Source organism: Capra hircus, chromosome 19 (genome assembly GCF_001704415.2).
Source record: "Capra hircus breed San Clemente chromosome 19, ASM170441v1, whole genome shotgun sequence".
Lineage (NCBI taxonomy): Eukaryota > Metazoa > Chordata > Mammalia > Artiodactyla > Bovidae > Capra > Capra hircus.
In genome coordinates this window covers 42,247,744-42,270,040 of record NC_030826.1, presented here as the reverse complement: position 1 = coordinate 42,270,040, position 22,297 = coordinate 42,247,744, and the positions used below count along the sequence as shown (strand labels likewise).

Genomic DNA, 22,297 nt, shown 5'->3' with positions numbered 1-22,297 from the left:
GCACAGTGACTAACCTGATCTAAGTTAGATTTGGAAGGAATGTTTTAATTACCTCTTCTAGCCTGAATACATGAATTCTTTCAGATCAGGAAAGACTAGACAAAGCAGCAGCAGCTGATTATAATTTGGTTTATGGCCTGTCAGATGTGCTGTGATAGGAAATCTGAAACGACAGTTAAAGGGGAAAAAAGTTGTGTAAAATTTGCTGTAAGCGATATAGAGGCTTGTTTTCTGAAGTAGTCTTGTAAGAAAAACACGTATTTGTAAAAATGGTTTCCATGTCAAGGATATTTGTGCAATTAGAGCTGAACTGTATTCTATTCTTGTAATATTTCATTATCTTGAAATATTTAGATAATCAATTCTGGATATATGACCAATAAAACTAATAAAACACAACACTGAGGAAGCCAAGGCAAGAGGGCAGGGAGACCTGCCCTCACCAGTGTCCAGGCTACAGACCCGAGTCCTCGCTGGCATCATGACACTGACATTCTTTTTTTGTTTTTGCTTTTGCTATGCCACATGGCATGTGGGATCTTAGTTCCCTGACCAGGGATGGAACCTGCATCCGCTACAGTGGCAACAAGGAGTCTTAACCACTGGACCACAAGGAAGTCCAGCACTGACATTCTGACACACCATCCAGATGATTTACCAGTTTATTAAGTTGTATTAAAATAGTACTTTGATCCCAAATTTGGGATGTGGAGGAAGGCAGCTCAGCCCCTCCAGACAGTCCGCGCCTGACCCCATGGGTCAGTGAGTTCCTTCACTCAGGTCTGCGGTGCTCCTGTGATGCCTGCCCAGCCCCAGGCCCTGGAAACCTGCCCAGGTTGGGAGTCTGGGGAGAAGGTGGCTTCAGAATGGTTAATTGTCAGAAGAAGCCAGCCCGGGGGTAATATTTGAGGAAGAGCTTCTTGACCAGGTCCACTGTGTCTCCTTCAGGCTGGCTAGGATACCTCCTTGTGCCAAGGACAAAGGTCTGTTCGAGTTGGAAGGCGTTCTTGTCGAACTGGTGCTGCTGGAAGGGGACACCCTGGACCAGGCTTTCCGCCAGCGTCTCTGCGAAGAGCCGCCAGCGGGGGGCGTAGTAGTCAGCCACCAGTCCTGCCAGCTGCTTGTTAGCATAGTCTAGGATGTTGCCCTCCGGCCCCCACAGGGTCAGCTGGTAGCGGCTGTTCTGCTCATAGAAATGGGCCTCAGTCTCACTGACCGCTGCCAGTCGGGCCTGCTCCAGCCAGCTGCCCAGCAGGAAATGGCAGTCACTGGCCAGCACCTGGTCAAGGGCAGGCAGGAGCTCGTACGCCAGGATGCCTCCTGCCCTCATCAGGGGAACCAGCTCCTTCTTCAGATAGGCGGTCCTCATCTCTTCGTAGTACAAGCTGACCAGCTCCTGGACTGCCTGGCGGGTCACGTCTACCAGGTCGTAGCGGAAGGCCGGGCTGCTGGCCAGGGTGGGGGTGGCTGCCAGCAGCAGCCGCCAGGCTTCAAATACATCTGATCGGTTGTACCAGACAGTGGTGACCATGTGCAGGGATGGTCGCTTGACCAGCGGGCTGTGATTGTGTCCCCGGCACTCCTCACCCGAGCAGTTGTAGACACTCCTGAGCAGCAGCCGCCACGCTGCCTCTGCATCCCCATGGGAGACCCCGTACCGCCGTGCTGCAAAGCTGGTCACCCAGGCCCCCAAATCGGCCACTGGGTCCTTCCGCCAGCCCAGCTCGGCCATGAGGGCGTAGACCACCTCGTTCTGGCCGATGCCCTCGGGGGCCATGCCTGTGCCTACCAAGGTGGAGTTGGGGAAGCGGCGGGCGGTTGCGGGGCCTTGGTTCACAGACTCCAGGGCCCCGAACAGGCCATGGTTGCCCCCGAAGTTATGCAGCATGCACCAGATGAAGGGCTGGCCCTGGAAGGAGGCTGTGCGGACGTACACGGGCTGGCTCTCAGCGAACAGGTCCAGAACGAGGAGGCGACCACGGGGCACGGCCCCCAGCACAGCCGCCACCTGGGCAGGCCCCCAGAACTCAGGCTGGTTCTGAAAGAGCCAGCCTTGGAGCAGCCACACAGCGTCAGGGTCCACTGTTGGGGGCAGAGGACAGGAGGGTGATGAGAGGAGAGGGGGGTAGGGAGCACTCACCGTACTTTACAGATGAAGAAACAGAGGTCCAGAGAAGTTAAATGACTCTATCACACTCTATCATGTCCCTGTAAATCATCCCCCGACCCGCATCATCAGGACACTCCGTCACTCATACCCTTCCCCCTGGGACTACCAGCTGAGTACTGCAAAGCTGCAGAAACCATCAGAATTACCCAGAGGCCTGGGCCCCAGGCCCCCTCACTCTGACTCAGGAGATGGGGGAGGTTGAGAACCTGCAATCCGACCGGCCCTGGGGTGACACTGCTGGTCCCAGACCACACTTGGAGCACCGCTGCTCAAGGAAGCCTGAGCCAATTCACCCCAATCTGCCCCTTCCCGGCTGACACAGAGGCCTCCCCAAGCCATTCCTGACCTGGCCCTTCTCCTGGCCTCCCCTATTAGTGGCAGGGAGGAGTGCTGTGTTCATATTTGTGTACCAGGAAGGGCACCTTATTGACTGGGGGCACATCTCTAACCTCTAGCCTACCAGCATACACGTGTGTGCGTGTGCTAAGCCACTCAGTCATGTCCAACTCTTGGCAACCCTGTGGACTGTAGCCCTCCAGGCTCTTCTGTCCAAGGAATTCTCCAGGCAAGAATACTGGAGAGGATATGCACACCTTCCTCCAGGGGATCTTCCCAACCCAGGGGCTGAACCTGTATCTCTTGTGTCTCCTGCATTGGCAGGCAGGTTCTTTACCACTAGCACCACCTGAGAAGCCCTCAGCATGCAGGTAGAGACTAAATAAAACCTTTTCAATAGTCAGCACTTAATGACACTTTACTCTGGGCCGGGCGTCAGTCTATGAGCGAGCCCCTTTTGCAGATGAAGCAGCCGAGGTACTGGGAGGGAGGGGAGCTGCTGCAAGTCTCGCAGGCAGGAAGTGGCAGGGCAGGTGAGGGAGCAGGGTGTCCGCTCCAGGGCTCACCCCTGAACCACAGCGTGACTAAATGAGATGATGTGTGTGTACAAGTGCTTGGGAAATGGTAAAGTGCTCTGTGTCACAGTGAGGTGTTACAATTCCCCATCCCTCCTCCCACCCCCCTGACCTCTGCCACCTCCATCTCGAGGGCCCAGGGGACTTCCCTTTCTCCCCTCCCGCTGGCACCCTACCTGCGGTCATGGCCTGGTAGACAGCGGCGGTGGCTGCAGCCAGGTAAGAGGGCTCCGAGGACGGGGGCTGCATCTCGTTGAAAGTGTCAGCCCCGTAGATGTGGTCCGTGCCGAACTCTTTGGTCAGCTCCCGCAGGAAAAGGCTCCCCACGAGGGGGAAGAGGGGATCTTCTGGAGCCAGGAGGAAGGAGCAGGAGTAGGAGCAGTTGAAATGGCCCCAGCTGCCCATCTGGGTGACATTGACCTGAGGGAACACCCTAGTGCGGGGGAGGGGGTGACAGTTCAGACATTTACCGGAGGCCGATGCAGTACTTTCCTCTAGCCTCACTGACACCTGCAGTTCCGGGAGCCCTCATGCCTCTGGGCCTTTGCCCATGCTGTGCCCTGGGCCTGGAGCTCTCGCTTCCCCCCGTCCCTGCTGATGCATCTGGTTACTCCTTGACATCCTTTTTGTGTCCCCTGTCTGGAAAGCTTTGGCTGTCTCTCCTCCTCCCACAGAGGATGAGATGGTTGGATGGCATCAGCAACCAATGGACTTGAGTTTAAGCAAACTCCGGGAGATAGTGAAGGACAGGGAAGTCTGGCGCTCTGCAGTCCATAGGGTGGCAAAGGGTCGGACAGGACTGAGTAACCAAACAAGAAGCCCTTCCCACTGGCTTAGATAAATGATACCACCTCTGCGCTGAGCTCTTCTTGCCCCTCCCTTCCCCAAGCAGAAGTGACCTTGATGGAGAACTGGGCCACATCCATTCCTATCACTGGGTTGTATCCCCCTGGCAACGTGTCTCCCACCAGGAGCAGGGCCTCTGTGCACCTTCGTGGCTGCACCCCCAGCCCCCAGCCCAGGGCCCGGTCTGGCAGCCCCAGACAGTCTGACAAATGTTGGCTAAATGTATGAATGAGTTTCTTGCTGCCGAGCTAGGAAAGCCAAGGAGTGGCCAGTGAGGCCAGCAGCATGTGCTGAGCGCTGAGAGAAGTGGGAACCAGGCATTTATGGGCCCAAGGGAGGTGATAACCGATGCTGGGGGCCCCTGGCAAGGCTTCCTGAAGGAGAGGTCTCAGTTGGGCCTTGAAGAAATTGACCAGCCACAGTAGAGGGTGTGTATAGCACAGAGGAGCAGAGGAGCACCCCTACCATCACTAAGAGCTGCCATTTGCTAAGACTCTGTGCCAAGCCATACAAGTGAGGAAACAGGCCCAGAGCAGTCAAGGTCACATGTCAGTAACAGAACCAGGAATCAAGCCCAGGCCTACATCCAGAGCTTGAGTTTTTCTTCAAATAGTGTCTTGCAGGGGAACATGTATTCTCTCTCTGAGCTGAATGGGGAGGGGTGAGGGGGGGACATCACCTGGTGAGAGCCTTGGGGACATGTCCTGCAAACGCCGGCAGCACAGGGATCATACCAAACGAGCGCATCCGGTCAAGGATCCGATGCTGGGAGGAACAGAAGGGGTGGTGGAGAGCATGCCCCCCGCTCCCCCGCTAGGGGGAGGTCTCCTCTCTCCCAAGGCACACAGAGTCCCCCTACCCCCACCCCAGACCTGTGACTATCCAGCATCAATTCTGCCCCTTCCATTCCCCATCCTTTTACCTGCAGGTAAAGCTGCTTGAGGTGCCAGGATGGGGGCAGGGGGCCACTCCAGGTGTGCAAGTTGCCCATGCGCCCCCAGGCCAGGAAGGCAGGACCAGTGAAGTATTCGTCGATCTCTGTCTGGGTCAGACCCAAGGCCAGATACACCTAAGGAGGAAGGCAAGCCCCACACATAAGACCACTCATCTCTGTTCACTGATCCATTCACTCGACAAACATACATCCATCTCTTCTCTGTGCCTTAGAGTTCCTAAGACAAGCTCTGATCCCTGCCTGCAAGGAGCCCACAGTCCAGAAGAAATAGATCAGTTAGCAGGTGAGTTTGCGAATGTCACTCTTGGTGCATAGGCGGGGTGAGGCACAAAGGGGTTCTCCCTCAAATGGGGAAGGGGCTTAGAAGGCTTCATGGAGCAAGCAGGGCTAGCATGATGGGTGAGGGCAGCTCTGAAAGGAGCTTAAGCAGCCCCAGGTGCAGACAGAGCTCTCAGGGCTCAGGCATGGCAGCTCCCAGGCTGGGCAGAGCCTGATGGTAACAGGGAACTCCTGGGTGTGTTCAAAGTTGAAGGTCTCCCCTAGATTCACATTTCAGAAATGACACTCTGGTACAACTCAGAGCCAGGAGTCTTGTTTTGAAAGGAAAATATTTCTTAAGAGAGCTCTCTAAGCACTAATGACCAGGAGGTCACTAAAGAAATGTAATTTATGCATGTCTAAGCCGGAGAGGAATCTGACCTTTTAATCTGATCAAGTCATCCAAAATGCCTTCTAGAAACTCAAGATACTTATCAGGCCCTTACCCTAAAATAACTTGCAATCAATGTCAGTCAGTCACAATTCTCATCAGGTAACTTCTAATAGTCTCATGGCTTCAAAAAAAAGAGCCCCTACTTCTCTTTCTCAGAGCACTCTTTCAGGTATCTGAGCCTGTGTTTCCCAAATGGCAATTAGTAAAGTCTCCCAAACAAACTCTTCTTATATGCAGCCTCTTGCATTATTTTTTGGTTGATGCTCTTCAGGGGCTGTGGTGGGCAGGCGACCAAGGAGAGGGGACTGACTGCCTGAACTGGCGCCATGAAGAAGGATGGAGAGGAAGAGGGCAGGCAGAGCAAGAGCTGCTAATGGAACAGAATCCAGAGAAGCAGCTGACTGGCTCACGTGGGGTGGGGAGACAGGGAAACCTGGCTTCTTAATGTTTACTGGGGGTGCTGGGGGCCAGCCCTGGGGAAGTGTTCCCACGTGTGTGCCTCAACCATGGAAGCTGGGAGGCTGGAGCCGTCACTCCTGGTACCAACACTTCTGGAGCCCTAGTCTCTGTGCCAGATGCTGAGCTGATGTGGGGGAGGCAGGACACCTGGGGTGTGGTGGGCACCCACCCGCTGCCAGATGGCCTCCTGGCCGCTCCAGGCCAGCGCCAGGTTGATTCCATTCAGCGCCATCCAGTCGATCTCCTGCTCCCAGCGGGCCCAGTCCCACCACAGGAAGGAGTAGCTTTGTGTGCACACATTCTGGTAATAGCGGTACCTGCAGGCAGGGGCAGGAGCTGGGGCATGGCCCTAGGGGCAAAGAGGAGGTTTCTCAGCCCGGAGGGTACACAATCGGGGAAAAACTGGGGGAGCAGCTTGCCCTGCCACCCCAGATGGAGCCCAGAGAGGAGTGGCTCTGGGTGTGACCCCTAGACTACTGCTTCACTCCAGGATCCAACCCAGGTGCCGCAGAGACTCTGAGGCTTGAGCTTCCAAGGTGTCCACCCACCTATCCCCAGCACTCAGCTCTCTAGCCTCCCAGACATCTGCGGGCACATTCCATTTTCATTCCTACTCTGGGTACAGTGTGCCCCTGTCCTGTAAGGGGGATCACTCTCCCCACAGTCTAACGGGGAGAAAGCTGTGTGAACCCATCATCTCAGGACAGTGGGGCAAGCGCTGGAGCAGAGGACTGTGCCAGGCTGGGTGTCACTCCCCAGGGAGCATCTTCGAAGAGAGGGTGGGGTAGGAACGGAGCGGCATTTACTGCTCACCGATTGTGCACCACAATTTCTACACCCCGCACCGTGCAAATCATCACAATAAGAAAGGCACCACTGCACGGTAGAGGTCATTGTTTCCACTTTTCCCTTGTTTCCCGCTGAGGCTCAGAGAGGCCAAGTGACTTATTCAAGGATACTCAGCTTTTAGAATCAGAGCTGGGGTCTGAAGCCAGTGCTTGCTAGCAGCCAGGCACTGGGGCGGGGCGGGGACTTCGGCCCGAGTGGGCGCCCCTGGTGGGGGGAGGGGGCGGGAACGCGGCCAGCGGGAGCTGCAGGGGAGCCGACCGGCGGGGTCCGGTCGCGGTACCTGTTGGGTGTGGCCTCGGTCAGCTCCTCCGGCACAGCGGGCAGGGGCTGCGGTAAGCGCAGCTGAGAGCCCGACCAGGCCACGTGGCAGCCGCAGAAGTCGCGCAGGTATCGGTGGAGCCCCGCGGCGGCGGCCACGCCCGTGGAGCCGAGCACCTGCACCCGCGCCCCGGCACCGCCGCCGCTCAGGCGGTAGGTGTCCAGGCCGGACTTGGTCGCCAGGGAGCGCTCCACCGACACGGAGAAGGCGGCCGCTGGCCCGGGCCCCAGAAGCCGGACTAGCAGCTCCCGCACGGCGGCCGCCTCTCGGGCCGCGTCCCCGGTCGAACCTCCTGCCGTGAGGAGCAGGAGCCCCAGAGCCACGGCCACCCCCATGGCCTCCATGGTCCAGCGGTCCTCAGCCCGGCTGTGGCCCCGTGGGGAACCAATGGGGACTAGGGAGCAGGGCTGGGACGGCCGCGCCCAATCAGCTGCGGGCCTCAGGTCACGTGGAGCTGAAGGGACAACCCGCCGGCGACCGGGAAACTCCGCTTCCGGGCCCCGCACCAGCTTCTCGTGGGTGTTTTCCGACCACACTTGGTCCAAGAGCGCGTGACTCTAATGATTTCAAAAGTCCAGGACGGGATGTGATTCGCAGCCCTTCACAAGAGCCCTTGGGTATAATGTGCTTTCACGTACAAATCACTTTCCTTCCATCCATCCTACCATTTGATAAATATTTGACATTGATTTTGTACCAGGCACTACCACCCCTCTCCTGAGACCTACAAACTAAGTACTTATATTATACAACTGTATATATTGTACAATTATACAATTATACAAGATTTATATTATACAATTGACCCTTGAATTGTGCGCGTGTGTTAGGAGTGCTGACCCCGCTGGCAGTCAAGATATGACTTTACAGTCAGCCCTCCTGTATCCAGGGTACTACACCCGCAGATCATGTAGTACAGTAACTCGTATTTATGGGAAAACATCCCTGTGTAAGTGGACCTGTGCAGTTCAAATGGGTGTTGTTCAAGCGTCCACTGTAGTTGTGATGCTGTGCAGGGTACCCAGCCAAAGGCTTCCAAAAAGACGTGACATTTAATCTGAATTAAATTGGGATTGACTAGGAGAAGATGAGGGGAAGACCATTCCTAGAAGGAAAAAATGCATATATGAATACCCAGGAAGGGTAAGGAAAGAGCTGAGCAGGTTTGAGGAACTAAATTGTAAGGAAGGAAAAAATGCATATATGAATACCCAGGAAGGGTAAGGAAAGAGCTGAGTAGGTTTGAGGAACTACAAGGCCAGGAAGTCAGAGGACAGATGTGTCATGTGAGCCTGGGCTGACCAAGGAGCAGGGTCTAGTGGGTATGTCAAGGGCTCTCATGTGATCCATAAGTGGTAGCAGCTGCTGAACAGTTATCTTTTTTTTTTTTAAACTTCTCATTTTATACTGGAGTATGGCCAATTAACAATGCTGTGATAGTTTTAGGTACACAACAAGGGACTCAGTCATACACATACATGTGTCCATTGCCCCCCAAACTCCCCTCCCTTCCAGCCTGCCACATAACATTGAGCAGAGTTCCCTGTGCTATACAGTAGGTCCTTATTGGTTATTCATTTTAAATATGGCAGTGTGTACATGTCCCTCCCAAACTCCCTAACTAATCTGTTCCCCCATCCTTCCTCCCTAGCAACCATAATTTTGTTCTCTGTGACTCTTTCTGTTTTGTAAATAAGTTCATTTGTATACTTTTTTTTGGATTCTGCATATAGAGGATGTCATATGATATTTCTCCTTCTCTCACTTCACTCAGTATGACAATCTCTAGGTCCATGCATGTTGTTACAAGTGCCATTATTTCACTCTTTTTAATGACTATTATTCCACTGTGTATATGTACGACATCATCTTTATCCATCCCTGTCAATGGACATTAGGCTGCTTCTGTGTCTTGGCTGTTGCAAACAGTGCTGCGATGATCACCAGGGTGCATGTATCCTTTTGGACCATGTTTTCTCTGGACATATGCCCAGGAGTGGGATGGCAGGGTCACATGGTAGCTCAACTTTTAGTTTTTTAAGGAACTTCCATACAGTTCTCCACAGTGGCTGCATCAATTTACATTCCCACCAACAGTGTCGGAGGGTTTCCTTCTCTAGGACGGGAATTATCTTCATTTTACATACTGGGAAACTGAGGGCCAGAGGAAGGAGGTAACTTTGAGAAGATCAATGACAAGTAGGACAGCAGGACTGGGACTAGAACCAGAAAGTCTTAGCTCTCAGATGAGTGTTCTTGCCGCCATCCCCTGAGAGATGCAACGTTTCATGCTGCTTACTGGCAGGGAGGGGTTGAGTAGGGCTGTGTGGTGGCCAGGAGTGGTGGGCCCTTTAGAAAGATTGCACTTTCTAAAAGGATTCTGAGCCCTTTTGGAGGCAGGTGTAGCTTTTACCAAATTGTCAGGCCTGAGTGCAGCTGCTTAGAGACAGGAAAGGGGTCAGAGGAGGGTTGCCAACTCAGGACATCCAGAGGGAATGTGGGAATCCACTGAGCTTACTCTGCCCCCTGCCCCCAGGTTCGGACTCAAGCTATGGTGCCCACGGCCTTGTTCCTGGCTCAGTGGGCAATAAGTGCAGCAGGTGCGGCCCTGTTCCATTCTACTCAGTTCCTAGTATCAGAGGCTTTTCAGCTTTTTCTGGAAAGGAGCTCCTCGACCTGCCCAGAGAGATGGGCCCTTGTGGAGCTATAGCTTTTAGCCCCCCAGGCCCTTCTCCACTCCAACACCCCCTCCAAACACCTCTTGCTCCAGGTGAGATTCAGCAGACTCTACTCCTCCAAGGACCTGTTTTGCCAGTAATCTGGGTCTTAGGGAATGCACTGCTTGGGGGAACTGAGCTGCAGGTGCACCGTCAGGCTCAGGTTACCTCTCTGTGGGGCCTTCATGCAGAATGGCAGATGGTTGCTGGCAGGGACAGCAGGTTGGGGACACCATCCCGGGGGCTGATAGCACATTTGCAGCCTGAGCTCATGGGATGTGTGGCAGGGGTCGCACCGATTAGTCTGGTGCATCACACTGTCTTTCTCATTTTCCCCACCAAGCTGGGAACTCTTTGAGGACAGTAGAGGGCTGGCTGAAGAAATTTAAGGTGCATTGGTAAGATGAAATATCAAGCATTTGCTTTTTAAAAAAGTGAGGAAGATGTATTGGTGCTGATTTGGAATGTTCTGCAAAGTATATATATATATATATTTTTTAAAGGTCAAATCACTGGATATAGTACATCCCATCATTTTTTTTAAAATGCTGTTTAAAAAGTGCTTACCTTGCGTAGGGTAATGGGGTGGAAAACTTTACTTTTGGCTATGCTGGGCCTTCGTGGCTGTGTGGGGCTTTCTGTAGTTGTGGCAAGCAGGGACTGTTTTCCAGTTGTGGTGTGCAGGCTTCTCATTGCGATGTCTTCTCTTGTGACAGAGCATGAGCTCTGGAGTGTGGGCTCAGTGCCCGTGGTGCACAGGCTTAGTTGCCCCGAGGCATGTGGAACCCATGTGCCCTGCGTTAGCAGGTGGATTCATAACACTGGACCACCAGGGAAGCCTGGAAGACTTACTTTTACATTAGGCCCTTCTGTAAGGTTTGAGAAGCCATCGCAATGAGAAGCCTGCAGTCTCCTTTCTCCTGGGTTCTGGTGCGCACAAGGTTCTGTTTGTGCCCTCCGAGAGTCTGTTTCCCCAAGTCCTGTTTAAGTTCTGGCAGCTCTATGGTGGAGTTAATGGCGACCTCCTCCAGGAGGGCTTATGCTATTGGGGAAACAATGGAAACAGTGACAGACTTTATTTTGGGGGGCTCCAAAATCACTTCAGATAGTGATTGCAGCCATGAAATTAAAAGATGCTTGCTCCTTGGAAGAAAAGTTATGACCAACTGAGACAGCATATTAAAAAGAAGAGACATTACTTTGCCAACAAAGGTCCATCTATTCAAAGTTACGGTTTTTCCAGGAGTCATGTATGGATACGAGAGTTAGACTATAAAGAAAGCTGAATGCTGAAGAATTGATGCTTTTGAACTGTGGTGCTGGAGAAGACTCTTGAGAGTCCCTTCGACTGCAAGGAGATCCAAGCAGTCCATCCTAAAGGAAATCAGTCCTGAATATTCGTTGGAAGGCCTGATGCTGAAGCTGAAACTCCAATACTTTGGCCACCTGATGCGAAGAACTGACTCGTTGGAAAAGACCCTGATGCTGGGAAAGAGTGAAGGTGGGAGAAGAAGGGGACAACAGAAGATGAGATGGTTGGATGGCATCACCAACTCAATGGACATGAGTTTGGATGAACTCCGGGAGCTGGTGATGGACAGGGAGGCCTGGCATGCTGCATCCATGGGGTCGCAGAGTCGGAGACGACTGAGCGACTGAACTGTACGGTTTGATCCCTTTACCACGTGACACATTTCATTGCTGTTTCATTTACTGTGTGTGAAACAAATTGTCCACACTCTCCACTCCTATCTTATCTCTTTCATTCCTGCCAACCTGCCCTCTGCCTGTGCACCTTCCAGATCTGGTTGGCCCTCTGCCCTGCCAATCCAGTTCCCTACCTGTCACAACCCCACTAGGATCCCACCTGCCTTACCTACAAAGAGGAATGAGTCGTTCCCTGTCTGGCCACCAGGGAGCAGCCCATGCCTAGGCCTTGCCTTTGGAAGGCTGGAGAGGGGAGCTCCAACGCCCTTTCTACACCACACTCCTGGGCAGAAAGAGGTGCCATCCTGCCCAGGTCTTCCGAGGGACAGGAAAAAGAGACGGGTCCTGAAGATGGTGATGGAATTGTCCCCGATCTTTATAATACTGAGCAGGCCCAAAGCCACCCTCTCCACACTGTTCTAGGACCTCAAGAGGACTTCACTGATGGAGGCACAGACTCACTCAGCAGATGTCTGGGGTCCAGGGATTCCACCAGAAGGGGTATCAGGATAAAGGTCTAGACTTAAAAATAGGAGCAATGGGAATTCCCTGGGTTTAAGACCCCATAAACCAAGGGACCAAAAGAGATCACAACAACAAAAGAGCAACAGAGCCACCGTTCCCCACCCCCACCCCAGGGCTCCTGGGGATTCCCTCTCAGGGTTCAGTTCTATTTGGTCCTATCTTTAGCTGGCTGGGCTGGGATCAGCCCAAGGCCACTAGATCCTAAATCCTTAGCTAATGACCCCCTGACCCAGATCTTTTGGGAGGAATTTCTTCCTGGGGAAGTCCTAGTTCCACCTTCCTAGCCCCACTTTATTGATCTTATCAGGAAGTTTATCAGTTTAAACTCAATTGTTTTTTTTTTAGTATACCCATAGTTGTGCAACCGTCACCATAATCTAAGTATCATCCCCCAAAGAAACCCTGCCTGCAGCGCCGCCCAGCAGCGGGTACTGGGCAGCCACGGATCTACATCATCTCTGCAGATTTGCCCTTTCTAGACATTTCACATAAAAGGAGTCATACGTTGTGTGGCCTTATGTCTGACTCTGAGGTCCATTCATGTAGCATGTATCCATGTCCTTCCTTTTTATTGTAGAATATCCATTGGACAGATTTTCTGCCTTTTGTTTATCCATTCATCAGCTAACATTTGGGTCATTTCCACTTGGGGCTATTATGGATAAAGTCACTATGAGTGCTTATGCACAAGTTGGTGTAGACATTTTTTCATTTTCCTTGAGTAGATACCTAGAACTCAAATTTCTGGGTCCTAACTTAACCCTACATTTAACATTTTGAGAAACTGCCAGGCTGCTTTCCAAAGCAGCTGCACCATTTTCTGTTTCCACCAGCAGGGGATGGGGTTTTCAGTTTCTCCACAACCTTGTCAACACTTGTAATTGTCTTTTAAAAATTATAGCCTTTTTAGGTGGTGTGATGTCTCAAGATTTTGATTTGCATTTTCCTAATGACTTACCATGTCAAGTATCTCTTCATGGACTTATTTGCCTCATATTTTCTTTGGAGAAATGTGTATTCAAATTCTTTGTCCTTTTTTTAAGGTTAGGTCTTTGTCTCTATCACTGAGTAATGAAAGTCCTACGTATATTCTAGATATAAGCCCTTTGTTAGAGATACGCTCTGCAAATATTTTCTCCCACCACGAGGGTTGCCTTGACCCTGTCCTTCGAAGCACTAACGTTTTTTAATTTTTGCTAAAACCCAACTTATCTTTAGGAGAAGGCAATGGCACTCCACTCCAGTACTTTCGCCTGGAAAATCCCATGGACAGAGGAGCCTGGAAGGCTGCAGTCCATGGGGTCGCTGAGTTGGACACCACTGAGCGACTTCACTTTCGCTTTTAACTTTCATGCATTGGAGAAGGAAATGGCAACCCACTCCAGTGTTCTTGCCTGGAGAATCCCAAGGACGGGGAAGCCTGGTGGGCTGCCGTCTATGGGGTCGCACAGAGTCAGACACGACTGAAGCGACTTAGCAGCAGCAGCAACTTATCTTTTATCTTTTTATCATTTGTGCTTCTAATGCCATTTCTAAAAACCACTGCCTAACCCAGGGTCAGGAAGATGTACTCCTATGATTTCCTTTAAAATTTCTCTTACATTTAGGTCGATGACCCATTTTGAGTTAATTTTTATATATGGTGAGTCGCAGTCCAAATTTGTCATGTGTGGATACTATTCTAGCCTGGAGAATTCCATGGACTGTATAGTCCATGGGGTCGCAAACAGACACTACTGAGCGACTTTCACTTTCACCCAGCTGTACCGAAACCATCTGTTGAAAGGATTGTTGTTTATCCATTGAATTATCTTGGCCCCTGTGTGGAAAACCAGCTGACTATACCTGTTAGGGTTTGCTTCTGAACTTTCAATTCTATTCCATTAACTCCAAGTATCTATTCTCACTAGGCCTCCCTCTTTGAGTCAGTAACAGAGTGGAGGTTAAAAGAGCTCATTTACCTGAATGGTCCCTCTCAACTTTCTGAGGAGCGGATGCTGGGTGTTGTGCCCAGGCCTGTTCCAGGCCAGGTGGCTTGTCAGGGAGGAGACGGTTTGAGGAGCATGGCATGAACAGGGTGTTCCTGCCCCTCCTGGAGCAGCAGCAGTTGTCAACCTGGTGCTCACATTCCTGGGCAGCCCCTCCCCTGGAGGTTTGAGAAGGCAGGAATGGAGAGGACGGGCTGAGAAAGAATGTGGTCGCCTTACATGGCCGTGAGGAGGGAGAAGGCACCCGCCCTGCCCACCCCACCAGCTGGGACAGCCTGTTGGCCCTTGGGCTGCCTGCCTCAGCACCTCGAATTCTCCAGCTGCCCTGAGGAACCAACCCCCCACCCCCCCCCCCATCCCGGCAGAGTTCCACCTACACCAAGGCCAAAGGCAATCAGGGCTAAAAATAGCCAGGCAGCTGAGCCCTGGAGAGCATGCTCGTAGCGTAGCGGAGGGAGAGGAGGGTGGGCAGACACCCAGGGCCCTGCTCCGGCCCTCCCCGGGCTGTCTGGGTGTGCGGCGCAGAAAAGGGGGTGGTGATGGGACCCCAAGCCCCCTCCCCAACATGGGTGGTGTCTGCAAAGCTGCCTTGGCTCAGGGAGGGTGGGATCGGGGAGTGGGAAGGCCCCTGGGAAACGAGATAAGGTGAGAATTTCACAAACTGCCTGGCCAGGGCCACCGCAGCTGTGGCCTTGGATCACAGAAAAAGGCAGCAATGCTGGCGAAGGGAAGTGGAGGGGGTAAGATACTAGATGGACTCAAGAGGGTTGAGTGACACGGGAGCTGTGGGCACGCAGACGGGCAGCCTCCCTGATAGAGTCAAACACACTTTATTCAGCACAGGAATGTCTGAACAGAAGGACCTTGGCAGGATTCCTGATCAAGAACTCTGCTTCCAACCCCTCTGTCCACAGAGTAAAGGTCATCATGTAACCCACAGGGGCCAGACAGGAGGGGCTCTGCACATGGGCTGGGTCAGGTCACACTGGCTGGCACGGGGTCAAGCTGGGGTGGGGCAGATAGCCTGGGGAGTCACTGAGCAGCTCCAAGCAGCTCCCTTTGACAAGTGTGTGTGTGTGGGGGGCTGACCAATTTAGGGGGTCCTCTCGATCACTGAAGGTCTGCTGATCAATTTAGCTGAAGCAGCTGGGGCTGCCGTGCCAATACATGATTAAAAGGCCCCAAGATCCATCTCCTGCTGTGGGGGTGATGGGGAGGTAGTGCTCAGGGCCATGCTCACACAGCCACACACACTGGCAGCCCTGCCAGCTGCCTCCAACCAGCAAATGGTAAATGCCATCGACCTTCCCACCCAGGACTCACTGGACGTGGGGTTGTCACGGAGGTAGGGAGGGGCACTGGTGGGCAGAGCAGGCAGAAACACCTTGATGACTACAATTCTGAGACTCATAATTGGGGGTGGGCAAGGTCTCCCATCTGCACCAGGAAAGGACATCAGTCTGGAACCTCTGTGCAGAGGGTGTGCTTGTGGCATGGTCCAAGCGTGGCCTGAGACTCAGCCAACCAAGGAAGCCAGTCAGGACCTCTGTCTTGGGCCCTCCCAGCTGTGCAGGTTATGCTGGGTACCAAAAGGGGAATCTGGGAGGGAGGGGGGGAAGGTGCGAGTTTAGGGTGTGCTTAGGAAGGTGGTGTGGGGTATCTACGGACACTCCGGGCTGCCAGGGAGACGCCATGCTTGCTGGCGCAGCTGGGTTGAGCCGAACTCCTGATGAGCAAGCACTGAAGATCAAAGCGAGTGAGTGGAGGACAAAAACACCACCTCCTTGGATGCCTCGCTGCTAATCTAAGAGTGGGGAGTGTTAAAGAGCACCCCACCCCCAGCCAGGAGAGAGAATGGCAGGAGCAGGGGCTCAAAGTTCGGGTGTGGACAGCGGACGGCCCCCCTCCAAGTGCTCTTGGCTCTCGTGTAAATTCACAAATGGGTTCACCACCAGGGGGCAAAGAAAGAGTGAGACAGAGGCCGGGAGGGCAGGGTGGGTGCCCAGGGTGAGCGGGTGTGAGTGACCGTCAGAGCGCGGCTTCTCTAAAATACCACTACACTACCACACACCAAGCTGCGGGTGGCAGGGGACTGGGGGATCTGGGGGACCTGGATCGAGCTAAATGCCTCACAGGTGGCTGGGGGGAGGGGATGGGGATGACACAGGTGCCCTGATACCCAGGGATCACAACCAGCAGGCAAGCGGAGCACAGCTAACCACTGTGGCGGGGAGCAGAGGGCAGCCGGGCACACAGCCCCTTGGGGGCTCAGTCATCAAACTTCCCTTCCCGGATGTGCTCAAAGGAGAAAGGCAGGAACTTGAAGCCAGTCCCGCTGTAGAACTTGTTCTGGAACTCCACCCTGGAGAATGGGAAGAAGAGAGTGTCATTCCACAAAAACTTTGGGACTCTACAGAAAGATGCCTCGACCCCAAGTTCCTCAAGCCCCTTGCTGCCTATGAAGCCGACTTTAGCCTGCTTCCAGCCCGTGATGCCCAGGGCCTGCCCTCAGCAAGGGCGCACCGCACCAATGCATTGATTTGGTCTCAGTTCCTGCTCTGTCCTGCTCAGCGGAAAATGTGTGTATGCCAAACTCTGCAGAAAGCTGCGTGCAAAAACCCTTCAGCTGGCCTGAGCCTCTAACAGTGATGGGGAAGAGTCCCCCAGCACCCCCTCCTGGCAGGGCCTGGTGTGGACCTCCAACGGAAGTGTCCCACGTGGAGTGGTGTGAGCTCGTGTGAGGAACCTTGGCAGGGACCACTGTTCTCTTGTTTGTATCTCTTCTCAGGGGAGGAAGGAGAGGCAAGGGTTGCGAGTGAACAGTGGAGGCTTTCGATTTAGGGGAGGAAATTCCCAGGAAAGGGGGAAGTTAGGAGGGGAAGTCTTCTCAAAGCAATGGCAAAAATATTCTCCAACTACAAAAACATCTGAGAAAGAATTCTTCTCTTGGGGACTGAAAGGAAAAACAGCTTTAGCTCCCTTCCCCAGCAGCTCAGCATCCATCCCTGATGGTCTCCCTGGGCCCTTCGAGCTCTGAGGGGGCAGGAAGGCGTCCACGCCTGGAAGCAGGGCCTGGCTGCAAGCTCACCCTGGACGGCTGCCCAGCGACCAAATCACCACCAAATATGGGCAGAAAAATGCATGATTCAGAGGATAAAAAAGCCAAGGAGAGCTGCCCTGAGGAATAGTTTCCACTCAATGCTGTGTGACCCTGGTGGCCTGGATCCCTGAAGCAGCAGGCCGCGCGGGGCTGAGGCAGGCTGTGGGCAGCGGGCACCAATACACTCTCCACCTTCCTGCTTCTCATTCAGCCTTCCGCCAGGGCATTCTCCCTCCAAGACAAAGCAGGACATCAGTGAAAAGGAGGTGGGAAGGGGACTGTCTGCGGTAGTCGCAAGAGGTCCCCAGAGGCCCCTCAGACCTGGGGAACTGGCTGAGGTCACCAACTGCAGAGGCGCCAGCTCCATCCCCTGGGGAGAGGGGGAACAGGGTTTTCTGTGTGAGCACAAGAGGCAGCCCTTCTCCCTGGATCCCGCATTCCAGGGGCTGATCCCACATTCCAGGGGCTGCGCCAAGGTCCCCAGAGCCTCCTGACCCCTGGAGGAGTCCGGTCAGTGCCTCGGCCATGCCCCCTCAGAGAGCACGGGATCCAGGAGGGGGTGCTTCAAACTGACTCAGTTGCAGGACTCAGCCCCATGTCCCAACACCCCCATGACGAAGGTCCAGCTCCAGATAGCTCCCCTGAGGAATGCGGTGGGGGTGGGGGTGGGTTTCGGCTTCTCCCGGCTCTGAGGACTGAATCCGCCTTGCTGGGTAGGCTGTGTGTGCACAGGCAACAACATTTCATGTCATTCAACCATGTACAGCCAGACCATGGGCAAGCCACCTTGGGGTCTGTGATGCATCTGACCTCTGGCTGACTCATCACACAAACAGTTCTGATCCAAACTGGCTGAAGAGAGAAGCTGCAGATGTGTTCACAGGCCCAAGGGGTCAGAGGCAGAGGCCTCTTGCCATCATCCTGCCTGCTTCATGTGTATCAGGGGACCCAGGCCTGGGAGGGGGGCACACACATTCTACTGTGTGAGCGGATGGGCGGTCCCTCTGACACACCACCTGATGCCCCTTCGCCCACTAGCTGCCACTTAAGGACTTAGGGTGGTGCCCACCGGGGGCACTGTGGGTATTTCAAGGCCAGTGTGGCTCCACTTCTTGGTCGTGCTTGCCCCAACCTCCCAGTACAAAGCTGGAAAGCAGTTTCCTTGCCGGTCTCTCCCCCACACCCCCTGGCCGCAGCCAGGAACTGTGTGCTTCCTGACAAAGTACAGACATGAAGTTCTCTGTGCCGGGGCGCGGCGGGACCTTGCTGGCTGCCCTGTAAGTCCTTCCTCCTTGGGGGCGGGGGTAGGGGGGCTCTGCTTGGGGCGCCTCCAGGGTCTTACCACACCCCAGGTCACTAAAATGCATTTCCAACTCAGCAGCTGCGAGGAGAGCCTCGGGCAGTCGGGCGGGGTTCTGTCACTCTGCCAGCTCCCACACCTGGCAAAGGCCACCTAGTGGCCTGGAAGGACTGACTGGGAGTCCCCGGAGAGAGCACCCCTGCTACGTGACAGAAATCTTGTTTTCTTGAGTGAACGAAGGGAGAAAGCCTGGGCCTCTTCCCTTCCCTGCTGGGGTGTGGCCAGAGGGAGGCGGTTTTAGAAAGACGGTCCTGTCCTGATCTGAGCAGTGCTGGGCCTGCAGCACACCGCCAGCCGATGACCCCCATGCGGGCCCATGAGGTCAGCCCAGGGGGATACATTTCAGGGGTGTTCATTCTCCTGAGCAGCCACTCCCTCAGCCACCCGCGGTGTCTGGCTGTGGTGCCACTGTATTCCTTACAAAGTGGCTCCCAAATCTGCCCCTTTAGCCCCTCGTCTGTGAGTGTGCACATGGAACCTGCTAGGCAGGAAGGGATGAGGTTCCTGTGAAGGTAGGTCATTGGGCAACAAGTTTTCTATTAACATCAATCCAGTGTCCACAGTTCAAACCACAAATCGCACCCCTGCCTTTGCCTTTTCTGAGGAAGAAAAGACCTTTCATTATGGTGGGCAAGAAGGCCACGCGGCACACAGTCGGTGGGGGAAAAGACAGACAGAGGCAACTCAGGAGGAGACAGAATTAGCAGGTAGGTCCATGAATTCACCTGCTGTTTTCACTTGTCCTTCACCTCCTCATGTCCCTACATGACCCTCAGTCTCAAGGTTTATCCTTGTTATCAAGTCAGATGTTTTTCTTCTTGTTCCCACCGAAGAGACCCAGAACTGGTAATGGGGCAGTCCTTGCAGCAGAATCAAGAAAGCCCAGCTGAAGACCGGAGGTAAACTGACAGGTATGAAGATGCCCAGGCTGGAAGCCAGGAAAACATCGCAGCAATGTCCCATCAGCCATTTTCAGCGGGCCCAGCTGTTCCCACCCCTCACAGGATGGTCATAACTCAGAATGCCTGCAGTCCTGCTGGACTGAGATCCTTGGGGCACGTCCACACTCAGCCAGGAGGGGGTGCACGAGCACCAGCTTCATTCACTCCTTCCTAGTGGCAGGGGAAAACAAAGGTCTCCAGGGATGAGATTCTCAAAGGTGCACAAAGGAATCTGCACTGCTGTTTTTTTCTCTCCTATCCAAAATTTCCCCTACCAAACCACCACCACCCTGCAAGTATGATACAGTATTTGATTGGCTTATTCCTTGCAAACTACGTCTGGGAGGCATTCAAGTGGTCTCATGTGCCTCACCCTGGGGTCTCTCTTCTAACAGACTGAAGCAGAGCGCCTATAGGGGCCCCAGCCCTCTGGGCAGGGCAGCCCCATCTGCATTTGCTCTCAGGTTCGATGCACCAGGGCACCAGGACAGTCACTTGGTCTGTGCAGTATTTCCTACTCAACTGCAGCAACCTTGTCACATGGACATTATCCTCTCTTTTTACAGGAGAGAAAGTGAGGTTCAGAGAGGCCAGTGCTGTCCTCAGGGGCGCCCCCAGCCAGTGCCAGCACAGCTGGAATTTAAATTCGGGTCGCCCGATTCTGAAGCCTGCTCACTTGCCACCCGTTACTTCCTCAGGCTCGTTCATGAGGACTTTCACTCAAAGCCCACAGGTGAGTCTGAGGAAGAAGAATCCTTCTGGCAGCAAAGCATGACCTCCAGTCGCCACAGTTCACCCTGGACATCGGGCCCAGGCGGCCCCTCCCTGCTCCATGTGGGCCTGGCTCACTGCTCTGACAGGTCTGCCCCAGCTCCTTGACTGCGCCCCACTGACCTGGGGGTAAGTAATGGGCTCCCCACTAGGGCTGGAGTCCAGGTAGGTTGGTCACTGTTCCCTGGAGCCCAGCGCTCAGAGACCAAGTGAGTCACCACAGGCTGGCAGCACTGGGTGGTGAGGAAGTGTGCTGGGGCGAGCGTGCGCTGATAAGCTGAGAGCAGGTAGTGCGCCAGCAGTCGGGCCACTCGGCCGGGCTAGACTCCTGGCTCCCAGTAAACAACAGCTGGGCGGGGAGGGGACGTGGGGGAGGAGAAAGCACGGTGTCCTGACGCCGATTCTCCTAAAGGAGCTTTTGAGGGAAGAGTCAGACCCGGCCACGGCTCCCCCTCCCATGCCTCACTTTTCCCTCTGTAATTTAGAACAACAAACAGCGGAATCTTTGAGCAGGCTCAGCTGAAAACAAGTCAGGCGAGAAAAAAACAAAGATAAGGGGAGTGGGGAAGAGGTTTCTCAGGTTCAGATTTTAGTTTTCTTCAGGTTTTGAGAAACAACGGAAAGAGTCTCAGCCCTCTCTCCTGACCCTGAGATCATGAACACTACAAATCATCTCATCTCGGGAGCCCAAAGGGAGGGGTAGTGAGAATGTGAGCCCCTAAACTGGCACAACCGTGTGTGCACACGTCAGGTCTAAAGCTTCCAGAGCCGATGGACCCCAAAAGAGAGGGAGAATCAGGACGTAAAGGCAGAAATGGAGATTCAAGGAGGCAGGGTTTGAGGTCAGGTAGCCAGATAAAGTACGGTACGGCCAGTTTTCAATGTAAACATGTCCCATGGACATCTGGGAAATACTAAAAAAAAAAAAAAAAAAAAAAAAAAGGCTCAGTGTTTATCCGAAATCCAAATTTAACTGAGGGCTCTGTAATTTTATTTGTTAAATCTGCCAACCTTACTCTGAAGTTGTGGAGTCACAGTCCAGACCAGACCCCAGCTCTCCACTCCGCAGGACTGAGCCACTTCCATCCACAGCCATTAAGAGCCACAGACAACATTCAAGAAAGAAAACAAACAAATCCAAAACCTGCCCTTCTGATGAGATGGCTTCAGTGTACCAAGCAACATGCTCTGGAACAAGAATCCTCCTACTCACACAGAGCTGCCGGGGTCCTACCTAAAGATACTGGCGCCATGACGGATAAGGGGCAAGACAAGGGCAGAGTGTGCTCCAGAGCCTCCCTGGACTTAGAATCTACTCCACAGCTGCTTTCATTGCTCCGAAGACAGGAAAGAGTTAAACGCCAGTGCAAAACACCCCAAACAAACAAAGACTCCGGAAGATCTCTGAAGCCATAATCAGGACGCTGAAGGAGAAGGCTGAACACAGGAGCGCGACCTGACAGCACGCGACGGGGCCCTCCCTGGAGGCCGGGAAAGGGGCTGTGCTGATCAGAGGACACTCCTGGGGCTCACCGCCACGCACGTCCTTGGGCACGGCCCTGTGCAGGCAGACACTTCCCAGCGTCTTCACAATTTGGAGCAGCGTAAAACCGCCCTCTGTGCAGCTAAGGACACGTTCCCGCCCCAGCCCACGCTGCCCCTCACCAGTGTAACCGCAGCGCATGGAGAAAGGCTGAGAGGCCCTCCATGATCAGGAGGATGGCCACGGTCAGGGTGGCGAAGGCGGCGAAGATGAAGAACAGCGCCAAGCCCCCGGCCAGGCTCTTCACCTTCAGGCCGATGTGGATCACCATGGTCCAAAGCACCTCGGACAACTCTGGGGATGGGGAGAGACAGGACATCGGTTCAGTCGGGCCGGGGGTGCTGCAGGCTATGCACCTCGCTCTGTATCTCTCCACCGCAGTATGCCCTGCTCCCTGGCTTCCTGCGACCTCAACAGCTAACCT

General features: G+C 53.9%; 2 protein-coding genes and 1 long non-coding RNA gene across 8 annotated transcripts in view; 1 reads left to right on the top strand and 2 right to left on the bottom strand.

The window, feature by feature from the left end:
* On the bottom strand, positions 645–7,604 carry NAGLU (N-acetyl-alpha-glucosaminidase). The gene is made up of 6 exons (XM_018065124.1): positions 7,183–7,604; positions 6,223–6,370; positions 4,850–4,996; positions 4,607–4,692; positions 3,258–3,514; positions 645–2,082 (listed from the first exon to the last, which is right to left on the bottom strand). The coding sequence occupies exons 1-6, from the start codon at positions 7,563–7,565 to the stop codon at positions 878–880; spliced, it is 2,226 nt and encodes a 741-aa protein (XP_017920613.1). The 5' UTR covers positions 7,566–7,604; the 3' UTR covers positions 645–877.
* Positions 14,973–22,297, bottom strand: part of ATP6V0A1 (ATPase H+ transporting V0 subunit a1) — a 58,275-nt gene continuing 50,950 nt past the window's right edge. For all 6 annotated transcript variants that reach the window (XM_013972159.2, XM_018065120.1, XM_018065121.1 and 3 more), the window contains 2 exons: positions 21,996–22,167; positions 14,973–16,520 (listed from right to left, as the gene is read on the bottom strand). In XM_013972159.2, coding sequence (XP_013827613.1) covers positions 16,427–16,520; positions 21,996–22,167 — 266 coding nt within the window. In that variant the 3' untranslated portion in view covers positions 14,973–16,426. The remainder of the gene's footprint in view (positions 16,521–21,995; positions 22,168–22,297) is intronic.
* Positions 16,528–19,518, top strand: LOC108638305. Its single transcript, XR_001919752.1, has 2 exons — positions 16,528–19,130; positions 19,227–19,518. It is a non-coding gene; the product is annotated as an uncharacterized LOC108638305 (long non-coding RNA).